Source organism: Ambystoma mexicanum, chromosome 3q (genome assembly GCF_040938575.1).
Source record: "Ambystoma mexicanum isolate Mex_15411 chromosome 3q, UKY_AmexF1_1, whole genome shotgun sequence".
Taxonomy (NCBI): Eukaryota; Metazoa; Chordata; class Amphibia; order Caudata; family Ambystomatidae; genus Ambystoma; species Ambystoma mexicanum.
Genome location: NC_090926.1, coordinates 996,334,603 through 996,360,509, shown reverse-complemented (window position 1 = coordinate 996,360,509; position 25,907 = coordinate 996,334,603). Strand labels below are relative to the sequence as shown.

The 25,907-nt window shown below is 48.8% G+C and overlaps 1 protein-coding gene across 3 annotated transcripts in view; it reads left to right on the top strand.

The window, feature by feature from the left end:
- The window catches only part of BAHCC1 (BAH domain and coiled-coil containing 1), a 683,113-nt gene that overhangs the window by 380,677 nt on the left and 276,529 nt on the right, over window positions 1-25,907 (top strand). For all 3 annotated transcript variants that reach the window (XM_069655151.1, XM_069655152.1, XM_069655150.1), the window contains exon 13: window positions 18,661-18,791. In XM_069655151.1, the coding sequence (XP_069511252.1) occupies window positions 18,661-18,791 (131 nt within the window). The remainder of the gene's footprint in view (window positions 1-18,660; window positions 18,792-25,907) is intronic.

Sequence of the window (25,907 nt, the reverse complement as noted above, 5' to 3'; positions counted from 1 at the left end):
ACCATGTGGCCGGGTCTTCTGGCCTGCCTTTACAGTAGGGAGAGTGGGGTCGGGGTTGTCATATTCTTTTCAAGAATGCCTTTCCTTTCCCCCTCTTTGTCCCCTTGGGTTTGTCGTCGCTAGCTATATCCTACGCTATGGACAGGACTCCCATTTAGATTTTGCTCTTATTGTAAGGCGAAATACCTGTGGAAAGACAAGCACCGTCGGTGCAACAATTATCTTCCCCTCGACCACAGTGAGGCCGCCTGTACGGCCTGTAAACTCCTACGGCCTAAAACTCTTAAGGAACGCCGTTTGAAGCGGTGGGCGGTCTACGGTATGTCGCAGGCCGAACGTAAGTCCCCCGCCGCCACAGCTGCCGAGTGTGACGAAGGGATTAGCGATGAAAATTCTCATTCCGCAGCGCCCGTCCCCAGCCCCCATAGGCACAACGGGAGTCCTGCTATGGGGACGATACATCCCAGCGACATGAATGCACCCGTTTCCCACACTAAACACACAACCCACGGTTCTGATTCGGCGGTTAAGTTGAAGCGTCTCCAAAGCACCAACGGACACGTCTTATATTTCAGCGTTGCCCGCTCATCCTCATGATCTGCAGCCCTCACCGCAACCGCGCCAGCGGCATGCGTCCGGGGCAATCCAAAAGTATGCGCGCTAGCACCAAATCACACATGGCCGTCGAGACGCTTCAGAAGAAGGCTCTGACACTGCGTAAGGCCCCCGTGGCACTGAAATCCACCACGCAGCCACCAGCTCTACCGCCACACCCCCCTGAACCTCCGAGCATCAGCGATAGTATCGCGAAGATCACTTTGGTGGTTAAACAAAAGGAACTGTCGAAACAGAAAGAACGGCCTAGAGACGCGTCTGAAGACACCTCACAACGCCCGGAGCCTCGAAGAGAGTACTCTGAAAGCCCTGTATCTTTATCCAAGACTTTAGAAGGTAAATCCGACGTTTTGCAGAGGAAATTCATCAAAAAAGATCCATCTTCATGGACCAGGGAGAAGTTTGAGGGGTGTATGGACAGACTGGAGAAGTTTGTACCTTTTACGCCTATGGCTACGTTTCAGAGGACCTTTGAGGATCCTCAGGAACATAATGTTTTTAACCTTACAGATGACAAGGTGCCTATGAATACCTGTATACAGTTTGATGAGACCTTTAGGGACCCTATGGATGATCCTGCTGATCCCAAGGACAATTGGGAGGACAGCCATCCAGTTGATAATCAACCTTGGGCTTCCCCTACTCCTACCCCAGACCCTGACACTCTGTGTAATGATTCACCTCCTACCATCCCAGCCCGTCAGGCCTCAACTGTGGATGATCAAATGGCATTTAACGCTATCTTAAAGAAGGCAGCTGAACATTTTCAAATCGCCACACAGGAGGATGTGCAGGATTCGGACTTTGTAGAGGACATACTGAAGGAAAAGCCTCCTGCCAGTCAGGCTATTCCCTTACTGCACTCTATAAAGAGACGTCTAGCGCCTTCATTATTAACTCCAGCCCAAACCACAGCAGTTAATCTCAGGGTAGAGAAGTTGTTTCGCCCTTCTCCTACCAACCCCCTTTACATTAAAGGGCACGCCACTCCAGATTCCCTGGTAGTTATGACTACGAGGAAGAGGGCACCTGTCCCCCTGTCTGCAGGGGAGGCCCCACCTGACAAGGAGGGCAAAAAGTTTTATGGACTGGGAAAAAGGGTCACGACTGCTGCTGCATTCTCCACCCGAATAGCCAACGACACCACTCTGTTGGCTAGCTACTCAGATGTACAGGGGAATTTGTTGCAAGAGGGCCTTCAAGAGGTCCCAGAACCAATGCGGGCTAAACTGCTCGCAATTGTATCGGAAGGCAAGCAAATCAACCACAAAATTCTGAAGTACACACTGGATGCTGCTGAAACAGCGGGAAGAATCTTGGCCCAGGGTACACTACTTAAACGGCATGCCTGGTTGAGGAACTCTGGTTTTAAGCCTGAAACCCAAGCAGTCTTAATAAACAAGCCGGTTGAAGAGACCAACTTGTTTGGCAAGGCCGTGGATGAGGCACTTAATATAGCTAAGAAAGAGCATGAGACTCTCAAAACCTTAAACCAGATTACTCGAAGGCCTTCACAACAAGGAGGAGGTGGTTCTCGTTGCTCCTTTCGTGGGCAATCTCGCTCTCCTCAAAACCATTATGGTTCAGGAAACAACCGGTCTTCAGGACAAGGATCCAACACCACCACCATGTATCCACCTAGAGGACAACGCAGTGGAAAGGGTAAAGGCCAGAATTCCACCCCTAGAGGCTCCCGGCCTCGGGTCAGAAATGACCCTCAGATCCAGGTCCCCTCCCATGCCTCTCTGGTCGGGGGGCTTTTAACAGCTTTCCTTCATGCATGTGAGGGGATAGCAACAGACCAGTGGGTGCTCAAGACCGTCGCCCATGGGTACTGGTAGAATTTTGCTGACCACCTCAATTCAGACCGCCAAAATCAAGACGCCTGACACCTACACATCCAGCTGCAAGAGGTTGAGATCCTTCAGGAAAAAGGTGCCATAGAAGTCATCCCTCTTCTACAGGTAATCAAAGGTATTTATTCAGTGTACTTCCTTGTAACATGCAGTTTTAGCTCCCTCAATATGTAGCCGGTCGAGAGGTGATGGTACGCAAAGCCATGCGACTGTTAGGAATGATGGCATCCTGCCTTTATTTAGTTCCTCACGCGCGTCTGCGCATGCGTCCTATGCAAGAAAAACTCAACAGCCAGTGCTGTCAGGCCAGCGGACAATGGGAAGATCTGGTGGTTGTCTCGCCAGCCCTCTTTCTCTCTCTGCAGTTGTGGTCGAGGGAATACATCTTGAAGGGGAAGACCTTCACCACCCCCGCAGTAGAAGCCACTCTCACGACAGACAAATCTCTCATGGAGTGGGGGACTCACCTGCTTCAGCAGACGGCGCACAGCATGTGGTCCGCAGAAGTAGCATCAAACCACATAAATCTGTTTGAGCTGTTAGCCATATTGAAGGCACTGAAAGCCTTTCAGACAAAGTTACAGGGGAAGACAGTCCTGGTTCGCACAGACAGCAGCACGACCATGTATTACTTGAACAAGCAAGGGGGCGCACACACTCTCCAGGGCTATCCAAGCTGTCCCAGAACATTTGGATATGGGCTCTCAAACACAGGATGTTCCTGTTGTCTCAACACGTTCCAGGGGAACTCAATCTTCTAGCGGACGTGCTCAGTAGAGACTTCCCACTGCCCGTAGAGTACGAATGGCGACTACACGAAGACATTGTCTCCAATGTCTTCGCACAATGGGGTTTCCCAGAGATCGACCTGTTTGCAACTCTGGAGAATGCTCAATGATCACGCCTTCAGGTACCCGCAGAACCGATCCAAGGGAAACGGTCTCTGGATAACATGGTGAGGGAAATTTATTTACGCTTTTCCCCCGACTCCCTGACTCAACAAGATAGTGCACAAAATGCACCAGGAACCAGTCACCATGATACTGGTGGCCCCAATGTGGGCCCGCCAACCCTGGTTCTCGCATCTGATGGAGATGTCCCTATCTCCGCCAATGAAACTGCCTTGCCTGTACAACATGTTATCTAAAGACGAGGGGGAGACACTTCACCCATGCCCGCAAACCTTGAACTTAGCAGCGTGGCTCCTGAGGTCATAGCGTTAGGGCACCTACAGCTCACTCAGCGCTGCATGGACATACTTAAGGAGGCGAGAAAACTGAACACCAGATACGGCTACTCCAGTAAATGGAAGCGTTTTTTTTTATCTGGTGCTATTCTAAGGGTGTCAATCCTATTGACTGCTCTCCTACTCACATTGTATTGTACCTGACTCACCTGCTAGACTCAGGCCTGGTTTTTAATTCCCTGAAGGTTCACGTAGCTGCTCTCTCAGCCTACACTACGTCACAACAGAAGGTGTTGTGGTGGAAAATACCAGTTATTAAGGCCTTTATGGAAGTGGTTAAAAGGATTCATCCCTCCATTTCTAACCCAGCTCCTGGATAGGACCTAAATGTGGTTTTGACTAGACTTGCGGGGTCTCCTTTTGAGCCTATGCATAAGGCGTGTCTCAAAGATCTTACCTATACAACAGCCTTCCTAGTGGCTATCAATTCTATAAGGAGAGTTAGTGAACTACAGGCCCTTTCAGTTCTAGACCCTTTCGTTACAGTTCACAAAGATAAGGTGGTTCTTCACACTCACCGTCAATTTGCGCCTAAATTTATTTCCAAGTTCCATGTGAAGCAATCAATAGAATTGCCTACTTTCTTCCAGAATCCCACTAACGTGGCCGAAAGAAGCCTACACACATTAGATGTGTGCAGGGCAGTCATGTTTTACCTGGAAAGAACTAAACCACTGAGAAAAACAAACCAATTTTTTGTTTCAGTGGCAGCTGGTAGAGAAGGGGATCCTGTCTCACAATCAGCCATCTCAAGGTGGATTTTCAAATGCATCATATCTGTTACACTCTTGCTAAGAGAGAACTGCCCTGCAAGCCTAGAGCACATTCTGCTCGAGGCAGTGGGGCTTCCATCGCTCTCGTTGCAAATATTCCTCTAGTGTCCATTTGCAAAGCAGCAACCTGAAGTTCCTGTACACACCTTTACAAAACACTATTGCCTAGACACTCATTCTAGATCTGATTCTCAGGTGGGACAAGCAGTATTAAGACATATTTTCACTACTGTTCCTTCTCACAAGCCACCTCCAACTCCGGGTACTGCTCGCTAGTTTATGCACAGCATGTGATTCTAAGTAGATTAACAAGCATCAGAAGACATGCATTACTCACCTTAATAGCATTTCTGATGATTGTATCTGCTTAGATTCACATGCGCCCACCCGTCCTCCCCGCCTGGGTGGAAGGAACATAGACATCTTACTGCTTTCTCTCTTTTATGTACTCACTTACGATAGTCATTGGGCTCCCTCATGGCAGAAGAAATACAATCGGAGGGACCTCGACGCGTGAGGGATTTTGGGTACACTACACGTCATGTTAGGGATAGTTTTACAGGCACTCCCATGTGGATGTCGCCTTTTGATTTTCGAAAGACAAGATGCAATCCTCTGCGGTTACTACTGGATGTCGGAGTATATGCACAGCATGTGATCAGATGTTATGAGATAATTTCTCGGAGCGATCGTAACAATGCTATTCACCCTCTATCAACAGTCCATGGAATGGTGGGAGCGCCGGAACTACGTGGTCCCGTCGTGCTCCCATTACCGTGACCGTAGTGCCCTCTCTTGTTTCCCTCTGAGATTGTGGTCGCTGGAGCACCAGCCTCGTTGTGACCTCAACTTAAGAACACTCACACACAGCTGCGGATATGCTCAGCCAAAGTTCTAAGATGAGCGTGCGGGTGTACCTCTCTATAATACATACTCTCACCAAACATTCACAAGAATAACTGAAAGGGCACTTAACTCGCTGCCGAGCAACAAAGAAAGAGGAAGTGAAGTTGAGGCACAGTGTGGTTTAGGGATAAGGACTATGCTGATTGGTTGTTAATATCATGTGGTCAGTTTGGAGGACCAATAAGAACAGAACTACAAAAGACACGAGCAATGGTTGTTGTAGTTTTATGAGTTTTTGTGATCATGTTTTATTGGTTGTACATTTGCTGCAGAGGTAGTAAAATGGAAAGAGAAGCATAATTCGAGTCTCCGGTCTTGAAATAGAATTCTGTGAAATGCATTGCTCGTGCATACATAAGCCACTGCACAAGACTTTCAAAGTCCGTTCTGGTACCTTTCGGAGACTCTTTAGAGCGATTAACTGATAAGGAACTGTTTATGGCAATATGTTTATTTTGTGCACTGTGGGAATTTAAAAGTATGAGAGCAAGACTATATGTTATTACTTATTTTAAAGCACAAAACATACACCTTTTTAGATGAATGTGTTAATCTTTTTATACTGTGCTTCTGTCACATATTCGAAACTGCTTATTAGTTTCTTGTATTTTATATGCTACATTGATTGTACATACCAGCTAATTGAAGATATCATACATTACATTAAGCAAGAGGCCAGGTATTAAAGTGGTTGACAGTGTGTGGCCATGTATTATAAGTAATAAAATATCCTCAACCGTACATAAAAAGGGTATTTCAGGTCACCTTGGAGATCCGTAACCCTCTAAGAGAGCTTGGCCTTCAGCCTCATTCCTTTATTTGGTCACAGAACTCCTTGCTGATTTGTAATATCCTTATAACTTATGGAAGGAGGTCCTTTATCGAATATTTAACATCCTAACAGAATTATATATAGATTTAAGCAGGTAGAATCTAGCAGGATAGACACAGTGTCAGCTGAGCATGGGCTTGAATGTTTAAAAATAAACACCTGACTTTAAATAAATAAGCATAATAAATTAACTGCAAGACTTGGAAACAGTAATGCATTATGATACAGTTGGATAATCATTAGTGCCTAGAAAGTAAAGTGGGAAAGAGTAATCCAGTATTAGAAGAAGTAATGTATGCTGAGATGCATAAATAGATGCAGTAATGTGTTGAGACAGTGGGATACTCAATAATACATGACAAGATAGCAGGTGGCCATGAATTGCCAGTGAGTGGGCGAAGTATGTGTAAAACATTTGGAAATGGGGGTGACAGTGAGGAGCAGTACAAATGACAGTGAGGGGGTATTAATGAATTATGAGACAGTTTTACAAAAAGTAACACATGGGAGAAGCAGCAATGCCGTATAAGATAGTTTGAAAAGTAGCAACATATTGGCAGTTGGGCAAGCAACTAGTTAGAGAAGCAATTCTGCTGTTAGGAAGGTTTTCCCTTTTGTATCATTCCCACATTGACTTCAGTGCCAACCGACCTCGACACCACTCCCCCTCCCCCAAGGCAAATGTTATTGATTAGGACTCAGGGTGATTTCTGGCAAATTGTGTCTTCATTTCTTTAGGTAGATTTCTGCTTACTTCTGTGACGTGTACAAAAAAGGCTGGTGGCAATTAACTAATCTTTACTCTTTTTCTCTGACACCTTTATTATTTACTGCAATAATTCCTTTATTAGTATGATATACTTAAAACGACTGCTTCAGAAATTACCATGTATGGTCTTGCTGCACAGGGCTCTCGATCAGTGCTTTGTGCGCCTGACCATCTCACTGGTGCTGCATACCTGAACTCCTGGAGGATGAGAATCCAGAGGGCACCACAACTCTAAACGTGATAGTGGCAATAGACAGAAAGGCTATTGGTGGATGTAGCCTCCACTTACCGCAACAGCAGTGGCATGCTTAGGCAGGTTGGAACAGCCTCCGCACACCACTTGGCAGTACCCTGTATTTCCATGATGTGTGGACAGTGCAGAGCACTGGAAGGGGTACTACACAGTTGGCACTATCAATAGAAGACAGGCAGAGAAACCAGAGCCAGTAGAGACAGGACAAGCCACAAAGTAGAGGGAGTGACTCGACAAGGCAAGGTTAACGACAAGTGCAACAGCAGAATGAAGAAAAGAGGTAGGAACTCGAAAAACGGTAGGCCAGGATGGAAAGAGGAACAGACAAGTAGAGGAATAGAGAGCGTAGATGGAAGTGGTTATCACACCATTCCCCTTTCAAGCTTCTGGGCCTCTAAATGAAGCTACACCTCGAAATGGATTTTCCCTTGGCTGTCATCAGTACAAAGAGCACAGCACATCCCGCAGGCGCTGCCAGAGGTCCGCAGCGCTTGCAGAGGCCACTGAGCTTTGTGAAGGTGGGTGGGCCATTCACTGGCTACAACGTCAGGTATCCGCTCCGCAAAGTCTTAGCCACTAACATTGATACAAACTCCAAAATAGGAAACCATGGGTACCACGGCAGGCTTGGTGGAACAGAACTGGGAGTTGGAATTGTTTGGTCCCAATCCATATCCCATCCATAGTATGTTTGGTTGCTGGGCAGATAGTGGAGTAGCTGGCTGTCCATGATTGGATAGCCTCTGCTGTTTAAGTGTTTCCCAGTCTGGATTTAAGATAAAAGGAGGAGTTTGAACTATTTTTGATCAATGATGAAAAGATCAAAGCATCTGAATCTGATGGACTGCTGGAGACCTACAGGAGGACTGCTGTTGTGACAAGCATTGTTTAAGCAAACCTCCAAATACTAGAGCTCTATCCGGGTGCATTCCTCCGTGGATTGGTGGGAACAACCAGCCTGAAGTCCTGCTCTGCATCCGTTTCTTCCATGAAGTAGGAAGAGCTGATGATCTGCCTTTGGTCCAGCGACCTCCCTCTTAGCCCCAGAAGCATTTTTTCCTTTGTTAAAATGTCCTCTGCGGTCCGCGGAGCTCGCCTGCCTTGCCTCCCACTCCCCTGCTTACCCAGCTAAATTCCCTCCACCCAATCTGATTGGCTGGCTGCTTCTGTAGTTTCAAGAAGCGCTGTATTCGGTATGCACAGCTTCGAAACTCAAACATTTAACTCCTGAATCAAGTTGGGCATGCAGCACCACCAAGTAAGGCTCAGCAACTTCACCCACATCCCCCAAAAGCATGTTTTCCTTTGTTAAATTGGCATCTGCGCTGCTCGCCTTCCTTGCCTCCCCCTCATTACGGGCTTCAGGGATACAGGGCTGTCCCCCCGCTTCCATGAGATTGAAAGTGGGGGACAATACAGTAAACAAAACAAAAAAAGAAAGAACCCTGCAGCATCAGCTCCGACCCATGTTAGTGGGATGGGACTGACGCTGCAGGGATAGAGTAGAGTCGGCGGCACACACAGAAGTGTGCCGCTGAAAAAGTTAAGAATGGGGGACGGGGTGGGAGGATGCAGGAGAAAGCACTCTATGTGATCACTGTGTGGCGCAATTTTTGAATTCGACATTTTCAGAGTCTGTATTTCACGCTGCGCAGTAATCACGTAGATCCATTCCAATGCTAGGTGTTTCCTATTTATTGCTGTGTCTCAAATTTAGGCATTTTCTATTTATTGCTGTGTCTCAATTTTAGGTGTTTTTCTCCCACTGCCCAGGTATCTGAAACTTAGGTGTTTCACCATGGGTGTAGCCCATTCATATTAGTGAAGCATATCTTTCATTTGGCCCGGCTGTGTTGGTGGGCAGTATCTCACATTTAGCCCATTTGTGTTGGTGAGCCAATCTTCCACTGGCCTTATCTGTGGTAGGGAGCAATATCTCACACGGACGGATTGTCGGGCACAGGGAACACATCACCCCTGGAGGAACCTGTGGTGACAATTGCTGCACACTAGGATGTAGGACAGGGGAAGGGGTATGGGCCACAGGTAGTCAAAACAGTGGGGGTAGGAAAGGGTACTGCCACTACCCAACCCTACTAAAAACTCACCATTCTGCATACACCTCTCAAACACAGAACTAAACACCACCATACCTCTACAGCACAACTGATAGAAAATATTTCTCTTTACAGCACCTTTCCTTCATTTCTGTGGACCCCCAATCCTTTAGCTTTTATTTGGTAACTTGTTATCACTTTGGTCATTTGTATCATTGTACAATGCAGTGCAAATTGGTACACTTTTGGTTTTGTCCTAGACTAACACTCATAGGATTTTTTGTTACACTCGGTGTGCCTAAGGGACGAGCTGGTCACATCAGTTACTTTTTTCTATTTTTTGGTGTGATTTACTGCATTTACCACGTTTAGCTACCAACTGTGGCTAGTGTCCAAACATGGCCGTGCCACATGGTTATTCGTTTGTCCCTTGGCTATCCTGTTACCCTTATTCCTGGCCTGTCGGGCCAGGAAAATCCTTATATGGACTTCCAGTGCCGAAGCTTTTGGCGGGCTGCTGTAGGGCCATGGTTATTTGCTGCCAGTAAGTGGGTGGAGACGTCTGATACCAATCCACACACTTGCTTTGGTGTGTCCGAGTGGTATTCAGGAGTTGTACCACCGGGGGTGCTGATTGGACCACTGCTGGGGTGTGTGTGTGTGTGTGTGTGTGTGTGGACCAGGTCTGTCATCGGCTAATCGAGGTTTCAGCTCTTACCTGGCTTTTTGGATAACATGAGGACCCCTGCACCCACTCTAGAGAGATCCTGGAATAAATCGAAGAAGCTAAGTATCCTGTCCAGCTGCAAGACTTGCGAGGAGACCGTGGACCCATTAGAGGAAGGCCTGGCGACCAACTTCTGCTGCTGTCCTGGAAGAGCCCTGTCTTGTAGGTGATCTCCAGCAGTCCTGTGATGAAGCTGCGACCTTTGGAGTGGAGGGAACATACATTCTCGACTTCAGAAGTACCTCTGGACCGCCCAGTGGCTGACCAGCTCAGAGTTTGCGGTCCTCAGCGTGTGCTATAAAACTTACCTCTGCAAAATGTCTTAGTCCTAGCATCAATGGGACCTGAGAAAGGAGGCAAAGTCTTATTGCAGCAAGTGAATCCTTTTGCGTCGCCGTGCATCGGTGGCCGTCGCCCTAAACTGTTTTCCTGCATCCAGTCCAGTGCTGAGAGGGCATTCTCCAACCTGAAGACATTGCAGCAGCATTAGTCGCCGACCGGAGAAGTGCTCGAACCTTCAATCCATGGGCATCAAGGGCTGAATCTGACGGCGGCAAAAGCGAAATCGGACCCTCTTCAGCAGACCTGCCAAGTCCTAGGAAGAATCAGATTACGAGTTGTAACCTGAACCCCATAACTCCCTCTTAAATGTTTTGATAACTTTTAAAAACCTTTGTAATAGTTTGGCTTTGCCAGTGCTTGTTCGTGCAAGGTTGGGGACACTTTTGTTAGTTAGAACAATGTGTCCTCTAACACTTGGAACTGTTAATTGGACCCCAGACACCCTACCATCATATTTCCCAGCCTCACGAAACTGTATCTTACTTTGGTGTACTTTTGGGCATAAGGCCCCATACCTCTTGGCGATAGACTTCTGAAGCTAGTATTGTGTATCTCTGTGGACCTGTAGTGCTTATACTAATACTTACATTCCTAAGAGGGTATTTTATATGTATTTTGCCCTACTCCAGTGATTGTATATATGTATCTATTATTAGTGTTGTGTGATATTATTACCTGTTTGTAGTCATTTTTCTCCAGCATTGGATCTTTCATGGATTCACATGCTTAGAATATTCCCCGTCGTCAGACTGGGACCCCACGGTACACATATATAGCCTTTTCCTATAGGAAAACTTTCGACACTTTTGTGTCCTATATATAGCCTTTTCCTATAGGAAAACTTTCGACACTTTTGTGTCCTATCTACGTCCTTTTAGGACCCGCCTACGCATGCTCCGTAGGCCGTCCCAGTATAAGAGGCCCGCCCCCACGGTTCCCCTTCAGATTTCAACCGTCTCCAAAGTAGTGGGATCTCCTCGCGTTGTCTTACTATTTTGTACAAGGTTGCGTTACTGGAATTTGAGTACAGAAAATGTCCTCTGTGTCAGGAAAAGCGCTGTTCCTCCCAAGCGCGACGTGCGGCTTGAAAAAAGTTTACGAGGGGGACGGACATATGGATTGTATATATTGCCTCCACCCTCATCATTCGGCGGATAACTGCGACATATGCAAAGGGTTTTCTCAAAAAACCCTCAAGGACCGCAGTCGACGACTGGTGGCATGGCTGAATGAGGGAGCGGGGGCATACCCCCCTTCGGAGGTAGGCTCCACACAATCGGCGAAAACATCGCGCCGCGCTACCTCGTCGGAACCACCGGCGAAGAAATCTCGACCGACGGAAAAAGAGTCGTCTGGAAGCCACTCAACTAGAGACTCCTCGTCAAAGAAATCATCTTCATCAAAGGAAAGGAAATCCTCCTCGGGCGATCATCATAGATCGACCACGAGTCGAGAGTCGAGTAAAAGCAAGCTAAGTGTGGAAAAGGCGGGACCGCCAAAACCACCTGCTAAGTCACCCTCGTCGACGGCGGCCCAGTCATCGGCCTCCACCCTGCCACTTACGCAGGTGGAATCCACCGTCCCACCGACGACGACGTCGACGATGGCCTCGTTGACGGGGGTTCTACAGGAGGCCTGGAGGCCTGAAGTTTTTGATCCGACCCCCCCGGATACTTTACTACAAGAACAGGCTGTGTTGCTGTCCTCGGAGGACGAGAATGAGAGAATAGCTGGCCCAGCAGACCTAGGGCTACGAGTGGCTGACAAGTCGTCGACGAGGGGATCCGTTATACCGGTATCTGCCCCTCTTCTCAATCCTCAATCTGTTTTGTCGTTGGAAATTCTGTCCACGCTTCAATCGTTACAGTCGTTGGACCAGAGACTACCTCAGGCAAACCTGCCGCAGTCACCCGTCAACGAGCCGGGCCCGTCCCGTCAACCGACGCACCTACGCACGCCAATCTCAGCACTGGCACAAGAGGAAGGTGAGCTGCCAGATTCGGAGTCTGACAGGGGAGCCATGTCGGATATCTCATCATCCCCCTCCAGGGATCCGACCTGGGAGTCAGAGGTGGAGTTGGAAACCCCTAGAAGCCCAGCTCACCCGTCCCCTCCGGACGACATTGCGTCATTCCATTCTGTGATGGAGAAGGCATGCAAAGAATTTGGTTTGTCCCAGGAAGAACAGAAAAAGGACTGTTTTTTGTTCGACCACATGGGTAAGAGAAGGAGGTCTGTGTTCTCGATACCAATACTAGACCATGTATGGAAGGAGGGGTTGCAGACAATGCGCCACCCGTTTTCAGAGCCGGCAGTGAAAGGACGCCTGGAAAAAAAGTTTAAGGCTCCAGAGTCTACCCCCAAGTGTTTATCCTCCCAACCAACGCCAGACTCGGTGGGCTCGGCGGCAGCAGCGAGGAAGGCGAAGGCCCAGCACAAGTGCACGACTCCTCCGGAGAACGAAGCGAGACGCCAAGATGCCTTTGGCAAAAAAGTGCTATCCGTGGGAGCGACCACAGTAAAGGCCGCAAACTCTCTGGCAATTGTTGCCAGATATGATAGGGAGATGTGGCACAGGCTAGCTCCGTTGCTTGGAAGAGCATAGGAAGGCAGCGATGTTACTCGTCCGAGAAGGTGAGGAAGCCTCAAATCACGCAATAAACATCGCGGTGGACCTCGCTGAGTCAGGCTTCAAGCAAGTCAATAATGGGGTCGTATTACGTCGACAGTCATGGCTTAAGTGTACCTACTTCGGGCCAGAAGTACAAGTACAATACAAAGTTTTAGATATGCCCTTTGAGGGAGACCTTCTTTTCGGTGAGAAGGTGGACGAAGCCCTAAAGGGAATGAAAGAGGACTCGGACATGGCACGTTCATTGGGTGCCCTCCAGAGTGGCAGAAACTACAAGTCTTTTCGTCCCTTTAGAGGGGCTTCAGGTAATTCAAGATTCTCTGCATCTGGAGACAGATCCTTTGGCAGATCAGCTTACCCCTCCCAGGGATACAGACGTGCCTCCCAAACGGCAAACCGTCGCCGGAACTTCCAGACTTCCAGAAAAAGACCATCATATCCGTCGTCGTCGAGAGACAAGCAAAATAAAGATCAGCAGTGACATACAACACACCGTTCTGGGGGGAAGAGTTTCAGCATATGTCGACGAATGGGAACGAATAACGACGGATCAATGGGTGCTGGATACTATAAGAAACGGACACTCTCTACAATTCAAACACAGCCCCCCGCAAATTCCACCTGCGTGCACCGCTCATTCCCATCTGAAGATACTGCAACAAGAGGTAACACTCATCTTAGCAAAGGGCGTGATAGAATTAGTTCCAACATCACAGAGAGGTCAAGGAGTCTACTCAAGATATTTCGTCGTAAAAAAGCCGAACGGGAAATGGCGTCCCATTTTAGACTTACGCGATCTCAACAAATCTTTGAAGAGCCTAAAATTCAAGATGCTCACTCTGCAGGAAGTGATCCGCGCAGTTCTAGAGGGGGATTTTCTAGCGTCCCTGGATTTACAGGACGCGTATTTCCATATTCCAATGTGTCGGAAACACAGGAAATTCCTAAGATTTGTAATAGGGCGGACTCACTACCAATTCACGGTTCTTCCTTTTGGGCTCAAGACCTCCCCCAGAACGTTCACGAAATGCCTGGCTCCAGTAGCGGCCTGGCTAAGGAAGCAAGGCCACCACGTATACCCATACCTCGACGACTGGCTGGTAAGGGGATCCTCCCCAGCGTCGACCAACACAAGTTTACAAGCCACCATGCAGCTTCTACAACAGCTGGGATTCGCCATAAACTTCGAAAAATCCTCTCTGCAGCCATCGAGATCGCTGGTATTCCTGGGGGCACAGTTCGAGACCCAGTTAGGGCTAGTGAAACCTTCTCTCGACAGAACCTCAAGATTCAATCAACAAGCATGCCGACTACGCGAAACACCAAGATCTCAGTGAGAAAATACATTTTGGTCCTAGGGGCCATGGCATCCTGCATCCATCTGGTGGAAAACTGTCGCCTATTCATGAGGCCAGTCCAGGAATTCCTCGCGGACCGATGGACGCAGGCTCAAGGATCGTGGTCAGACAAGATAACCATCGACGACGACAAGCTGCTTCGGACCCTTCAGTGGTGGCAGAGTTTCCACAATCTGAACAACGGCGTAACCCTACAGGAGCCGGAGTTTCAGCGAACCATAGTCACGGATGCGTCCCTAACCGGATGGGGAGCTCACATGGGTGCTCTCCAAACGCAGGGTCGCTGGTCTCCAATGGAGTCACTCCGACACATAAACGTGTTAGAACTCAGAGCAGTACGATGGGCCGTGAAGGCATTCCTACCACACATCAAGGGCTCGCGAGTACGAATACTGACCGACAATACAACGGCCATGTTTTATCTGAGGAAACAAGGAGGGACGCGATCAAGAACTCTTTCCATAGAAGCCCAGAAAACATGGCATTGGGCATTAAAGCACGAAATTTCCATCGTGGCTCATCACCTTCCAGGAGTGAGGAACTCCCAAGCAGACTCCCTCAGCAGAAGCATGGCCCAAATACACGAGTGGGAAATGGACACAGTTCACCTGATGAAAGTGTTCCAGAAATGGGGTCACCCCCCTCTGGACGCCTTCGCGACCAAAGACAACAAGAAATGCAAGCAATTCGCAAGCAGATGGCCTCAAGAGGGTTCCATGGGGGAGGCATTCTCCTTCCCATGGACGGACATGTTCCTTTATGCTTTTCCCCCGTTCCCCCTCATACGGAGGACAATTCAGTGGATACGCAGATAATTCTAGTGGCACCACACTGGCCGAAGCAACCGTGGTTCTCCGACCTGCTTCACCTGTCGCTGGAACATCCCATAGCGTTTCCGAGAGTCCCGAACCTACTATCCCGGGACAAAGGCATGGTGTGGCATCACGACCCGGACAGTCTCAACATTACAGCCTGGCTCCTGACTTTTCGGAGTTCGGTGCTTTAAACGTTGCGGAGGATTGCCAAAAAATTCTGCAGGCGGCCCGAGCCCCTTCTACAAATAAATCTTACTCCTATAAGTGGCGGAGGTTCTGTGAATGGTGTCGAGGACAACAAGGCCTACAACCGTTGTTGGTGACGCCGGAACAAGTTCTACCTTACCTGCTCCTCTTGGCGGAGAGGGGGTTATCCTTCACATCGATAAAGGTGCACCTGGCGGCCATCTCAAGGTTCACGAGGAAGAGGCAGTCGTCTCCTCTATTTAGCGACAGACTTGTGAAACACTTCATGAGGGGTTTATTTCGAATTTTTCCCCCGGTAAAACGTTTCCCCCCAACTTGGAGTCTCAACACAGTGTTGGCAGGCTCAATGAAACCGCCTTTTGAGCCTATGGCCACGTCCGACATAAAATTCATATCGTGGAAGTTGGCATTCTTGATTGCTATCACATCAGCTAGGAGAATCTCGGAACTGCAAGCGCTGGTCGTAGACCCGCCATACCTAAGATTCTTTAAGGACAAAGTGGTCCTGGCAACTAATCCTACGTTCGTCCCAAAAGTTCCGACAGTGTATCACAAACACTCGTCCATTGTTCTCCCTACTTTCTTCGCGACACCATCATTGACAGCAGAAAAAGCTCTTCATACCCTGGACGTTAAGAGGGCTCTGAAATTTTACCTACATCGTACACAGGAACTCAGGTCTACTCGACAACTGTTCATCGCATATGGTCCGTCGACGAGAGGAAAAGCAATCTCTAAACAGGGATTGGCTCGATGGGTCTCATCGACGATTGCGTTTTGTCACTCCAAGGCCGGAAGGCCACTGCAAGGACATCCTAGAGCCCATTCTACAAGATCAATGTCCTCCTCAGCAGCTTTATGGGCAGGAATTCCGCTGACGGACATATGCCAGGCTGCGGCATGGTCAGTGCCCCACACGTTTACCCGCCACTACTGCCTTGCCAGGCAGCATGCGGACGAGGTGCAGATGGGAAGAGCTGTCCTGCGCCATCTGTTTCTGTAAAGTAAGCTCCACGCTGTGGAGAATCTGTTTTCTACCTTTTTGATGACAGTATACTTTATGTGGGTAAGGTTATATAAGTTAACTTATTCCTACTGTACATATGCATTGTGTAGTATGGTGAGGGTATACTACATTACATTCTCACCGCCGTCTCAAGTGTTACTGCTATACAATCTATTCTAAGCATGTGAATCCATGAAAGATCCAATGCTGGAGAAGGGAATAGTTTCTTACCTGTAACTCCATTTCTCCAGTATTGGTATCTTTCATGGATTCACATGCGCCCACCAAACCTCCCCGGAATGCAATGTATTTGATTGATAAGTTTAACCCTTCCTACTTTGGAGGGGCCGAAATCTGAAGGGGAACCGCGGGGGCGGGCCTCTTATACTGGGACGGCCTACGGAGCATGCGTAGGCGGGTCCTAAAAGGACGTAGATAGGACACAAAAGTGTCGAAAGTTTTCCTATAGGAAAAGGCTATATATGTGTACCGAGGGGTCCCAGTCTGACGATGGGGAAATATTCTAAGCATGTGAATCCATGAAAGATACCAATGCTGGAGAAATGGAGTTACAGGTAAGAAACTATTCCCTTCTCAGTGTTATATGGCCATAAATAAATATGTATTTTTATAACTGATTGTCTAAGTGTAATCCCTGACTTTGCAGTGTGCATATTCATTGGGGACCACTTACAAGCTCACCACCTCTTGAGACTTCGCCTAGACCACTCATCCACCTACCTTGAAATGCTTTGCCTACAGCTCACAGAGTTGTCCCTGTCACTATACTAGTTTAGCCTTTTATACATTTGTCCACCAGAGTATAGAAAATCAGTCCTAACAAAGTGCAAGCGCTTCACTACACCACAACAATGAAACAAATCATACATAGCCTTGCCCAACAGTACATAGCGGCTACCAGCCGAAAAACACACCTACGCACAGTGAACGATGTCAACCGAACGGAAGCTGCCAAAAGCATATCATAGCTCTCTTGCTCTTTTCTCCAGCTCAGTCCTAACTTACCTCTGCCCCTTTGCTTTACAGATCCGCCAGAGCACCAAGAAACCATGCAGGTGGCAACAGTGTGCGGTATAAGAACCTTTAACATAACATAGCATACATTAACCCTAGGACTGCACCTCACTTCTGCGTGGGCAGCTTCTAACGTTCTCCTAAGTGCTAGCTGCCCCTTTTCGGGATCCCCACGATGTCTGCTCCTGTCAGCTGCTTCTGTGTGATCGCCCTGTGCTGTGGAATCTGAAGTCAATCCTTATTCAGTCTTTGCTGGCCTCCCACAACACACCTAACCTAACTATTTGAAGACTTTTTGTACCCACGAGTCGACAGCCCTCTGCAGATGAACCACCAGTGAGCCTAGTTTTTCCCAGCTGTTCTTTGTATACTAGGGCCCTTTTTAATTTCTTCAGGACATGGAAGCTGAGATTGCTTATATCTATATGTTTAATAACTGTGATTATTACCCATAATAGTGAGGAACCCATTTGCGTTACCCACATGTGAATGAATATATCGGTTTTGATTTTCACTTACCTTAATGGTGGTAGTCAGCCAATTGTTTCATCATTCTAAAGCATTTGTACTTTCCTGCGTAGATCTCTTATTGTTATTAGATGTGCTTCACACCAATCTTGCCTCCTTCTTCGTGTAAGCCTTGCTGCTCAGCCATACTACCACTGAGAGTTTAATTAGACCTTGTGTACGCTAAGTTGGATTCTTAGAACCCTTCACCAGAGTAAAGAACCCTCTGCAGAACCCTCCTAATAATGAATTGAGACAGTACGAGAGGCAGTATTTTATTAGATGAAAAAGAGCTTAATCAGTTAAGTATTACACAGAGGAGATCCTAACCCCAGGCAATGCTCTAGGCAACTCTCCAGCCCATCGATTTTCAGCCTACCATACTATTATTGAAGGGAATTGACCCACCCCAAAAGGGGCAATGAAGCCCAAAATGGAAGATTACATTTCTTCTGCTCAAGGCCACAAGACATGTGTTGGGCCTTATTTGGCATCATCAGTGAGGTATAGGTTGGATCTTTATGCTCAGGAAGCACTGGGCCCATATCTTAAGCATACCCATTTCAGTCAGGGTGACGTTTGCAAAACTAAAGGATAACTGACATTATATATGCATTTGAGGTTACTCTGTTTGAGTGTAAAGAACTAAAGTTCCTTACACCCACAAGAAGAGAGTGATCAACTTGAAGTCCTTCCAGAGCTGACGTCTCACCCATTTTTGCAGGTCTGCCCACTGAAGGCCGCCATTGATGAACTGGACACAGAAGAGGTGGAGATGAGAATGAGGCTGGCAGAACTGCAAAGGCAATACAAGGAGAAGCAGCGCGAGCTGGTGAAGCTGCAGCGGCGGCATGAGTGAGTGGACATGGTCCTTATAAAAAACACAACAGTGTGATGCTATATAGTGTGAGGATCTAAGATGAGGGGTTGTGTGTTGTGAAGGGTCCTTGAGGAATAAGCTTTTCACATGCTACTGTAGGTATTCATGTTTACAACTGAATTGATTCTACCTGTCTACATTTGAGCATTGAGATATTGTGAGGCATTCGTAATTCAGCTAGATTTCAAAATTAATGAATTCATTTTTTATTAAGTGCTTAATACGGGAGGCCAGTATTGGAGCATGGGATTGGGATTCAAACCTGTGTTACTCTGCATTGTCTTGCTTCCAAGGCAAACGCGTTGTCCCTGAGCTATCCTCCCAGCCCAAAATGCAGATGTCTTAAAATATTTTAAAGTCCAATAGGCATGGCAAGAAGGTCAGCGTAAATGTTTTTTAGGTGATACATTTCCATTAAATGCTGTGGTTATATTTAAGAGCTCTGATTTCAATTGGCAATCAACATCTTATTGATGATTTAACCTATTCAGCATTTTACATTCCGATTGGTCAGTCTGCTATTCTTATGCCATTTAGACCTGGGATTGGTCAATCTGCACCACAATTGGCCATTCAAAATTATAATATGTCTTTCAGGATTCCTATTAGTCTTTTTGGATTTGTCAGCGTTTGTTTTTCTATTAAGCGATGGAAATTTGTATTGTCAAACCAGATGATATGGATTTCAAATTTTAGGAGTTTGAATGTGAACAAAATGGATTACAGTCTTCTCTTTTTCACACATCTACACACAACATGACAGTCCAACTTTCCTTACTAATAGCAATGTATAATATTCTTACTTGAATGTTCTGTTGTGGCAATCATTGACATATTTATATTTTTACTGGAAAGTAAAATTAACACAATAAAGAGATAGAATTTTCCCACACTGTGCCTATTACTAAAAGTATAGCTATTCGCAGCAATCATTTTGAGGGCTACTCACTAAGTGTGAGTTAGAAAACAGCTGATTTATTTTAGTTAAAACTAGCAAAACGTATGAGTGTTGTTTTTTACATGCATTCTCTCTATCAGTGTGTGATTCTGGGGACCTACTGGAAGGTGGCTTGGGGGACTAGGTGGCATTCTGAGCTAGTGGATGCCGGGCCACGACTAAAGTGCCAATGACTAAAGTGAGGATCCCCTTGCCAACTAGCTTGGGTCCCTAGCATTTGGCAAGTGGTAGTTACATTGCTGCACCACAAGTTAATCCCAGGCTCTTAGACCCTCTCCAGCCGACTAACCCATAAGGGTGGGTCCAACAAAAGAAGTTGGTCCCTAGCCAGAACACTGGGAATAACCTGCAAGTTAGGCAAAAGGTCTCCCCTCTACAGATAAATGAGATGAAAGCTTTTCCTTGCTAGACCCAAATATAAAACCCACAAAATGAAAGCTTTCCCTTTAAGGGAAGCCCTCTCCCTGCCCCAGGCGAAGTTAGTGTGGAATAAGAGACTGTTGCCAGCTCGCCTAACATTGTAAAGGAATCTGGTTTAGAGATCCGCGGAGCCTGAAATGAATGGCAAGGTCCTGCAGATATAAGCATTTAAGCCTGCAACTCACTGTACACTCTGAAACTGATGCTGAACGCAAAGTAACCTTGCCACTATCCCCCTGCAAGCGAAACTCACGCCGGAGAAACTATCCCTTTTCCCAGTTGACCAGCAGTTCATGGCAAACCGGGAAGTTAGAAATCTAACCAAGTAAGGTTCCAGGTCTGAATTCACATGATGGAAACAGCACAGCCCCCAACTCGGTGCAGGAAGCCTCAGGAAAGTCAAAGAAGCTCATATAAAATCCAAGATGGCAGACAGGCCCGATATAGGCTTGGTCTCACCCCTTAAGCCTATGTACAGCCAGCTCTAGCGGGAGGGTGTGAGTTGTAAGACCATGAGGCTCCTTTTTGAAAAACGTTAGAGTCTGGTAGGCGTGGTAGATAAGAACACGAGTCGAGGAAACTGGAGATGTGGTGGCACAGAACAGCTGGAGGAGGTAGTGAGAACATCCTGGGTGAGCAAGGTGGTGGTAAGATCAGGTGGTTGAGAAGGAATTGATAACAAGAGGGGTTAGCAGAGATTGGTAGGATGTGGTGAGATCAGGTGGAGATGGTGAAACTTTAGAGGAGGCGGTAATATCAGGATTAAGGAAGGGCATTTTAAAAGTCTCTTCTCATCAGGAAGACAGTGTGGATTCTTCTAGACCTTCTAGGGGAAGAGACACTGTTTATTTTCAGCTCTCAGAAGAAACCTTTATACTCTTATGTCCTGTCCCCTTTCCTCCATACAAGATGGGTGTCCATTCCTAGGGACAGGAGACAGAACCTTTTTCACCAGAAAAAACCTTCTTCCCCTTTAAATGTAGAGGTGCGCGCGGGAGCTGCCCTGGGGGCATGTGGTACCCTGACTCCGCCCTCCGGAGCCACGCCTCTTTCCCCTTTTCCCGCGTCGACGGGAACAGGCCTATTACACCAGTGCTCCTGGGTTTGGTTTCGGCCATTTAATTCCACGTGCTCTTCCCTGGATACTTTCTTCTGTCTTTTTGTCTTCTTTTATCAATCAGGTACTTGGTCCTCTGGTGCCACGCTCCTCCCCGACGCATATCGACTTCAACTGGCTTCAGCAGGTGTCCAGCCTGCGAGGGGCTCTTCCCTACATCAGATCCCCACGCCCTTTGCCTCCGCTGCCTTGGCCCCGACCACAGATAGGAAGGTTGTACCGCGTGTACTCTCTCCTCGCGTACTCTGAAGAAAAGACTGGCTAGGTGGAGGGAGCTCTTTGAGAGCTCGCCTCCAGAGGACCTGAAGGACTTCGTCAAACATCGATCAAGGCCCAAGGTAGAGCTGCTCTTTTCCAGCGCACCCCACAAGGGAGACTCCTTTCCAAGGAAGCGCCCGAGCGGGAGGAACATTTCTGGTTCTCATACCAGCACGAATACCAAGGCTAATTCAGCTACCGGCGGCCAAGCCGAGGGGTCTGTAGACTCTTCGAAGATAGTGCTGAGGGACCAGAAGGTCCGTTTACCGGGTGTACACTCGAGGGGCTATGCTCTTTTACAAACATTATGGCCGAGGGAACGCCTACACACAGCACTACTGGTGACGTTGCCGAGGGCGATACGCCTACCAGGTCTCGGCCTGAGGTGCAAGGCAGCCCAGTGAGCCCAGCACCCCGACTTCGGCAAGTGGCATGCAGCTCGACAAGATGGCTGATGCACCAAACAAGATGGGTGCTCTTCTCATACCTCCCCGAGGAACGACACAGGTGGGTGAATGAGTTACAAGGTGGGACTGGGGTCAACCAGGTACGTGGCCTACAGTTTATCCATCGGCAGCGCAGGTCAGGTTCCCTCTGCAACCTAGACAGTATACTCACAAGCTCCCGCAGTCCCCCGCGATCCTGTCAATATCACCTGCCACCCCACCGGCCTGTGAGGACAGGTTCCTCACCCTCATACAATCTCCTTAGATGGGGACCATCCTCGGATGCTATCAAGGACATGCTCCCTCTAGACCTGCCGCCTGCGCCCATAGTATTTCCTCCTATGGCTCTAGCGCCACAGGCCCCTGTGCAGCCACTGCTGCCCACGCCGGCTCCTTTGATTCCGGCTTTCCTGCCCCCCACAGTTTAGGTGCTTCCGTACTAGCATCTGCTGCAGCCTCTGGCTCCAGTCTCCACACCCCAGCCCTCGACGCCCAGCACTCCTCCCCGTGCGCCGGAAAAGCTGGGCGCTCAGGTGGACACGGACAAGAAAGAGGACCGGGACACACCATCTTCCGCCAAGGCCTTCTTCAAACGACTTGCAGGTCTGGTGGAGTACCTAGGCCTTCCTCAGCCCGAAGTCGAGCAACTAGAGGCAGGGGTGCTCGCCGAGGTCCTCACTCTATGCCCCTTGGCTAGGACGGGGATCCCGATGCAAAAGGATGTGGTCGCCTTGGCCAAGAAGTGGTGGCCCAACCCCCGCTCGGTCCAGCCGGTCAATCGACGCCTGGACGCCAAGTACAGGCAAATGGAGGGGGATACACTCTTGCTGTCGGCCCACCCTCAACTACAGTCTTCGGTGATTGCTGAGGCATCACTCTACTCAAAGCCTCAGTCGTCCTTGGCCACCTCATCCTCGGCACTGCTAGGCAAGGAGGAGAAGATCTTGGAGGCGTACGGGAAGAAGCTGTATTCCACGTACGGGAAGAAGCTGTATTCCAACGCTTCGCTGCATCTTCGACAAGCCAACACGGATGCCATGCTGGCAGCCGTTAACCAGAGGCTTTGGTGGGAAATAGCAGACTTCCTTCCAGAACTTCCAGTGCAGAGCCAAGCACGCTTTCAAGGCGGGTCTAGGAGAAGCGAAGCTGGTAGAGCAGGACATCATAGAGTCCACTGTGTCCCACATCGATACCTCTGGCCGGGCCATATGCATCACCCTGGACATGAGAAGGATGGCCTGGCTTCGGGCTATAAGTTTAACCCTGATGTATAGGAATGCATATTGGACCTTCCGTTCGACACTCTTCGATTCTTTCACTCTACCACCAATAAAGAATTTGATAAAAAGAAGAACAGCTCGCAAATTGCAAAGTATTTATCTATCCTAACGAAGGCCACCCCCAAGGCGTACACCCAGTCACATCAGCGCTTCGACAAGGGGCAGACGTTTGGAGGGTTCTGCGGCTTCCAAGAACAGAGGTCCAGGCAGCCTGACCGTTCGCAGAGTCAACACCGGCACAAACAAAAAAAGGGGGGAGGGTAAGTGCTTTTTCCAGTCCCCCTCCTCAGCAACAGCCTCCGAGGGAAGGAAGACATGACACGCCCCTTCATATCCACATGTCTCTGGTGAGAGGCAGGCTTGCCCTTCACGCACAGTTCTTGCGTCAGTATTTTGCAGACCCCTGGATCCTCTCTGTACTATCCACAGGGTACCGCCTACTGATCCCTTCATCTCCTCCCACCACCGGCTCCACTCACACAGATTGGGACAGCAACTCGGTTGGCAGAGATTCGGTTGCTCGTCAAGAGCCAGGCAGTGGAAGAAGTCCCAACCTCCCAGCAAGGATTGGGATTCTATTCCAGGATTTTCACCATACAAAAGACCCAGGCTGGCCTGAGAGTTGTGTTGGACCTTTCCACCCTCAACCTCTCCCTCCCTCTTCAAAATTCAAGATGGTTGTGCCACTCATAGCGGAGACATTGTGAAAGGGAGACTGGATGTGCTCCCTGGATCTGAAGGACGCCTATCTGCACGTCCCGATTTGGCAGCCTCATCGCTCCTTCCTCCCGTTCAGGATAATGGGCTGCCACTTCCAATACAAGATGCTACCCTTCTACCTCAATTCGGCTCCCATTGTGTTTACCTGACTCATGAAAGCAGTGGCGGCCCTCCTCGGGGCCCAGAGTCACCACATCTAACTGTACCTCGACGACTGGCTCGTCAGGGCGACAGCACCGAAGGCGGTGCAACACATCTCCTCCGCTCTTATGAGCACTCTCCACGACCTGAGTTTTTTGCTCAACCTCAATAAGTCCCAGCTGAAACCCACGCAGAGACTTACTTTCATGGGCCTGATCTGGGACAAAATCGTGGCCATCAAGAGGGCCACGGCTCACTTCCTCGCCCGAGAAGTGACATTGGCATGGTGGTACCAACACTTATTGGGACTTACGGCAGCAGTCCTGCTGACCGTCCCCCACACGAGACTCAGGATTATGAGACTACAGCTGCACTTCGCAGCCTCATGGAATCAGGAGCGGCGCTCCCAAGCGGAGCTGGTCAGCATGTGACATTCTCTCCACTTGGACCTCACATGGTGGTCCAGGGACTGCAACCTGCGGAGGGCCAAGCCTTTCTGGCAGCCGGTCCCCCATGTCACCATCACTATGGAATCCTCTCTCGAGGACTCGGGGGCCACCTTGGACAGCCACAGCATCCATGGAGTATGGACCCTGCAGAAGCAGGAGTCTTATATCAACTGGCTGGAACTGAAGGCCATCTGACTAGCACTCAAGGCTTTCCTTCTATTCATTGGATAGACAACTCCACCAGCATGTACTATGTCAACAAGCAGGGGGGTACCAGATCCCCTTCACTGTGCAGACTAGCCGTTAGCATGTGGGAATGGCCCCTGGAGAACAACATCCACCTCACGGCTGTTCACCTTCCGGCGGAGTCCAACTTGGAGGCAGACAGGCTCGCAGGCTGGAAGCAGACAATTACGAGTGGCAATTGCACGACCAGGTGCTGAGGGAGATCTTCAGCAGATGGGGGCATCCGCAGGTGGATCTCTTTGCCTCCTGGGACAACAAGAAATGTCTGAGGCGGCCAGCAAACTGGAATGGATTATAGCAAAGAAAAGGAATACATCGGAGGAACATCTCATCGAAAGAACGTTACCAGTTTGGTAAGTAACTTGTTCTTCTCTCCACTCAGACCTCACATGGTGGTCCAGGGACTGCGACCTGCGGAGGGGCTAGCCATTCCGGCAGCTGGCCCTGCAGGTCACCATCACTACGGACTCCTCCCTAGAGGGCTGGGGGGCCACTCTGGGCAGCCACAGTGTCTATGGAGTCTGGACCTGGCAGGAGCAGGACTCTCTTATCAACTGGCTGGAGCTGAAAGCCATCTGGCTAGCTCTCAAGGCTTTCCTTCCGTTCATTGGGGGCAAGGTTTCCCTTATCCAGACCGACAGCTCCACCAGCACGTACTATGTCAACAAGCGGGGGCGTACCAGGTCCCCTCCACTGTGCAGCCTAGCGGTCAGCATGTGGGAATGTGCTTGGGAGAACAACATCTACCTCAAGGCCATCCACCTGCCGGGGGAGTCCATCTTGGAGGCAGACAGGCTCAGAAGACTGGGAGCGGACAATTTCGAGTGGCAGTTAAATGATCAGGTGCTGCTGGAGATCTTTAGCAGATGGGGGCATCCTCAAGTGGATCTTTTTTCCCTCCTGGGACAACAAGAAGTGCCAGCAGTTTGCGTCCTGGCAGGGGCAGGGCCCCGGCTCCCTGTGTGACGCATTCCAGATACAGTGGACCAGCATGACAGCGTATGCCTTCCATCCCACGCCCCTGGTCCACAGGGTGATCTGCAAGATAAAGGAATC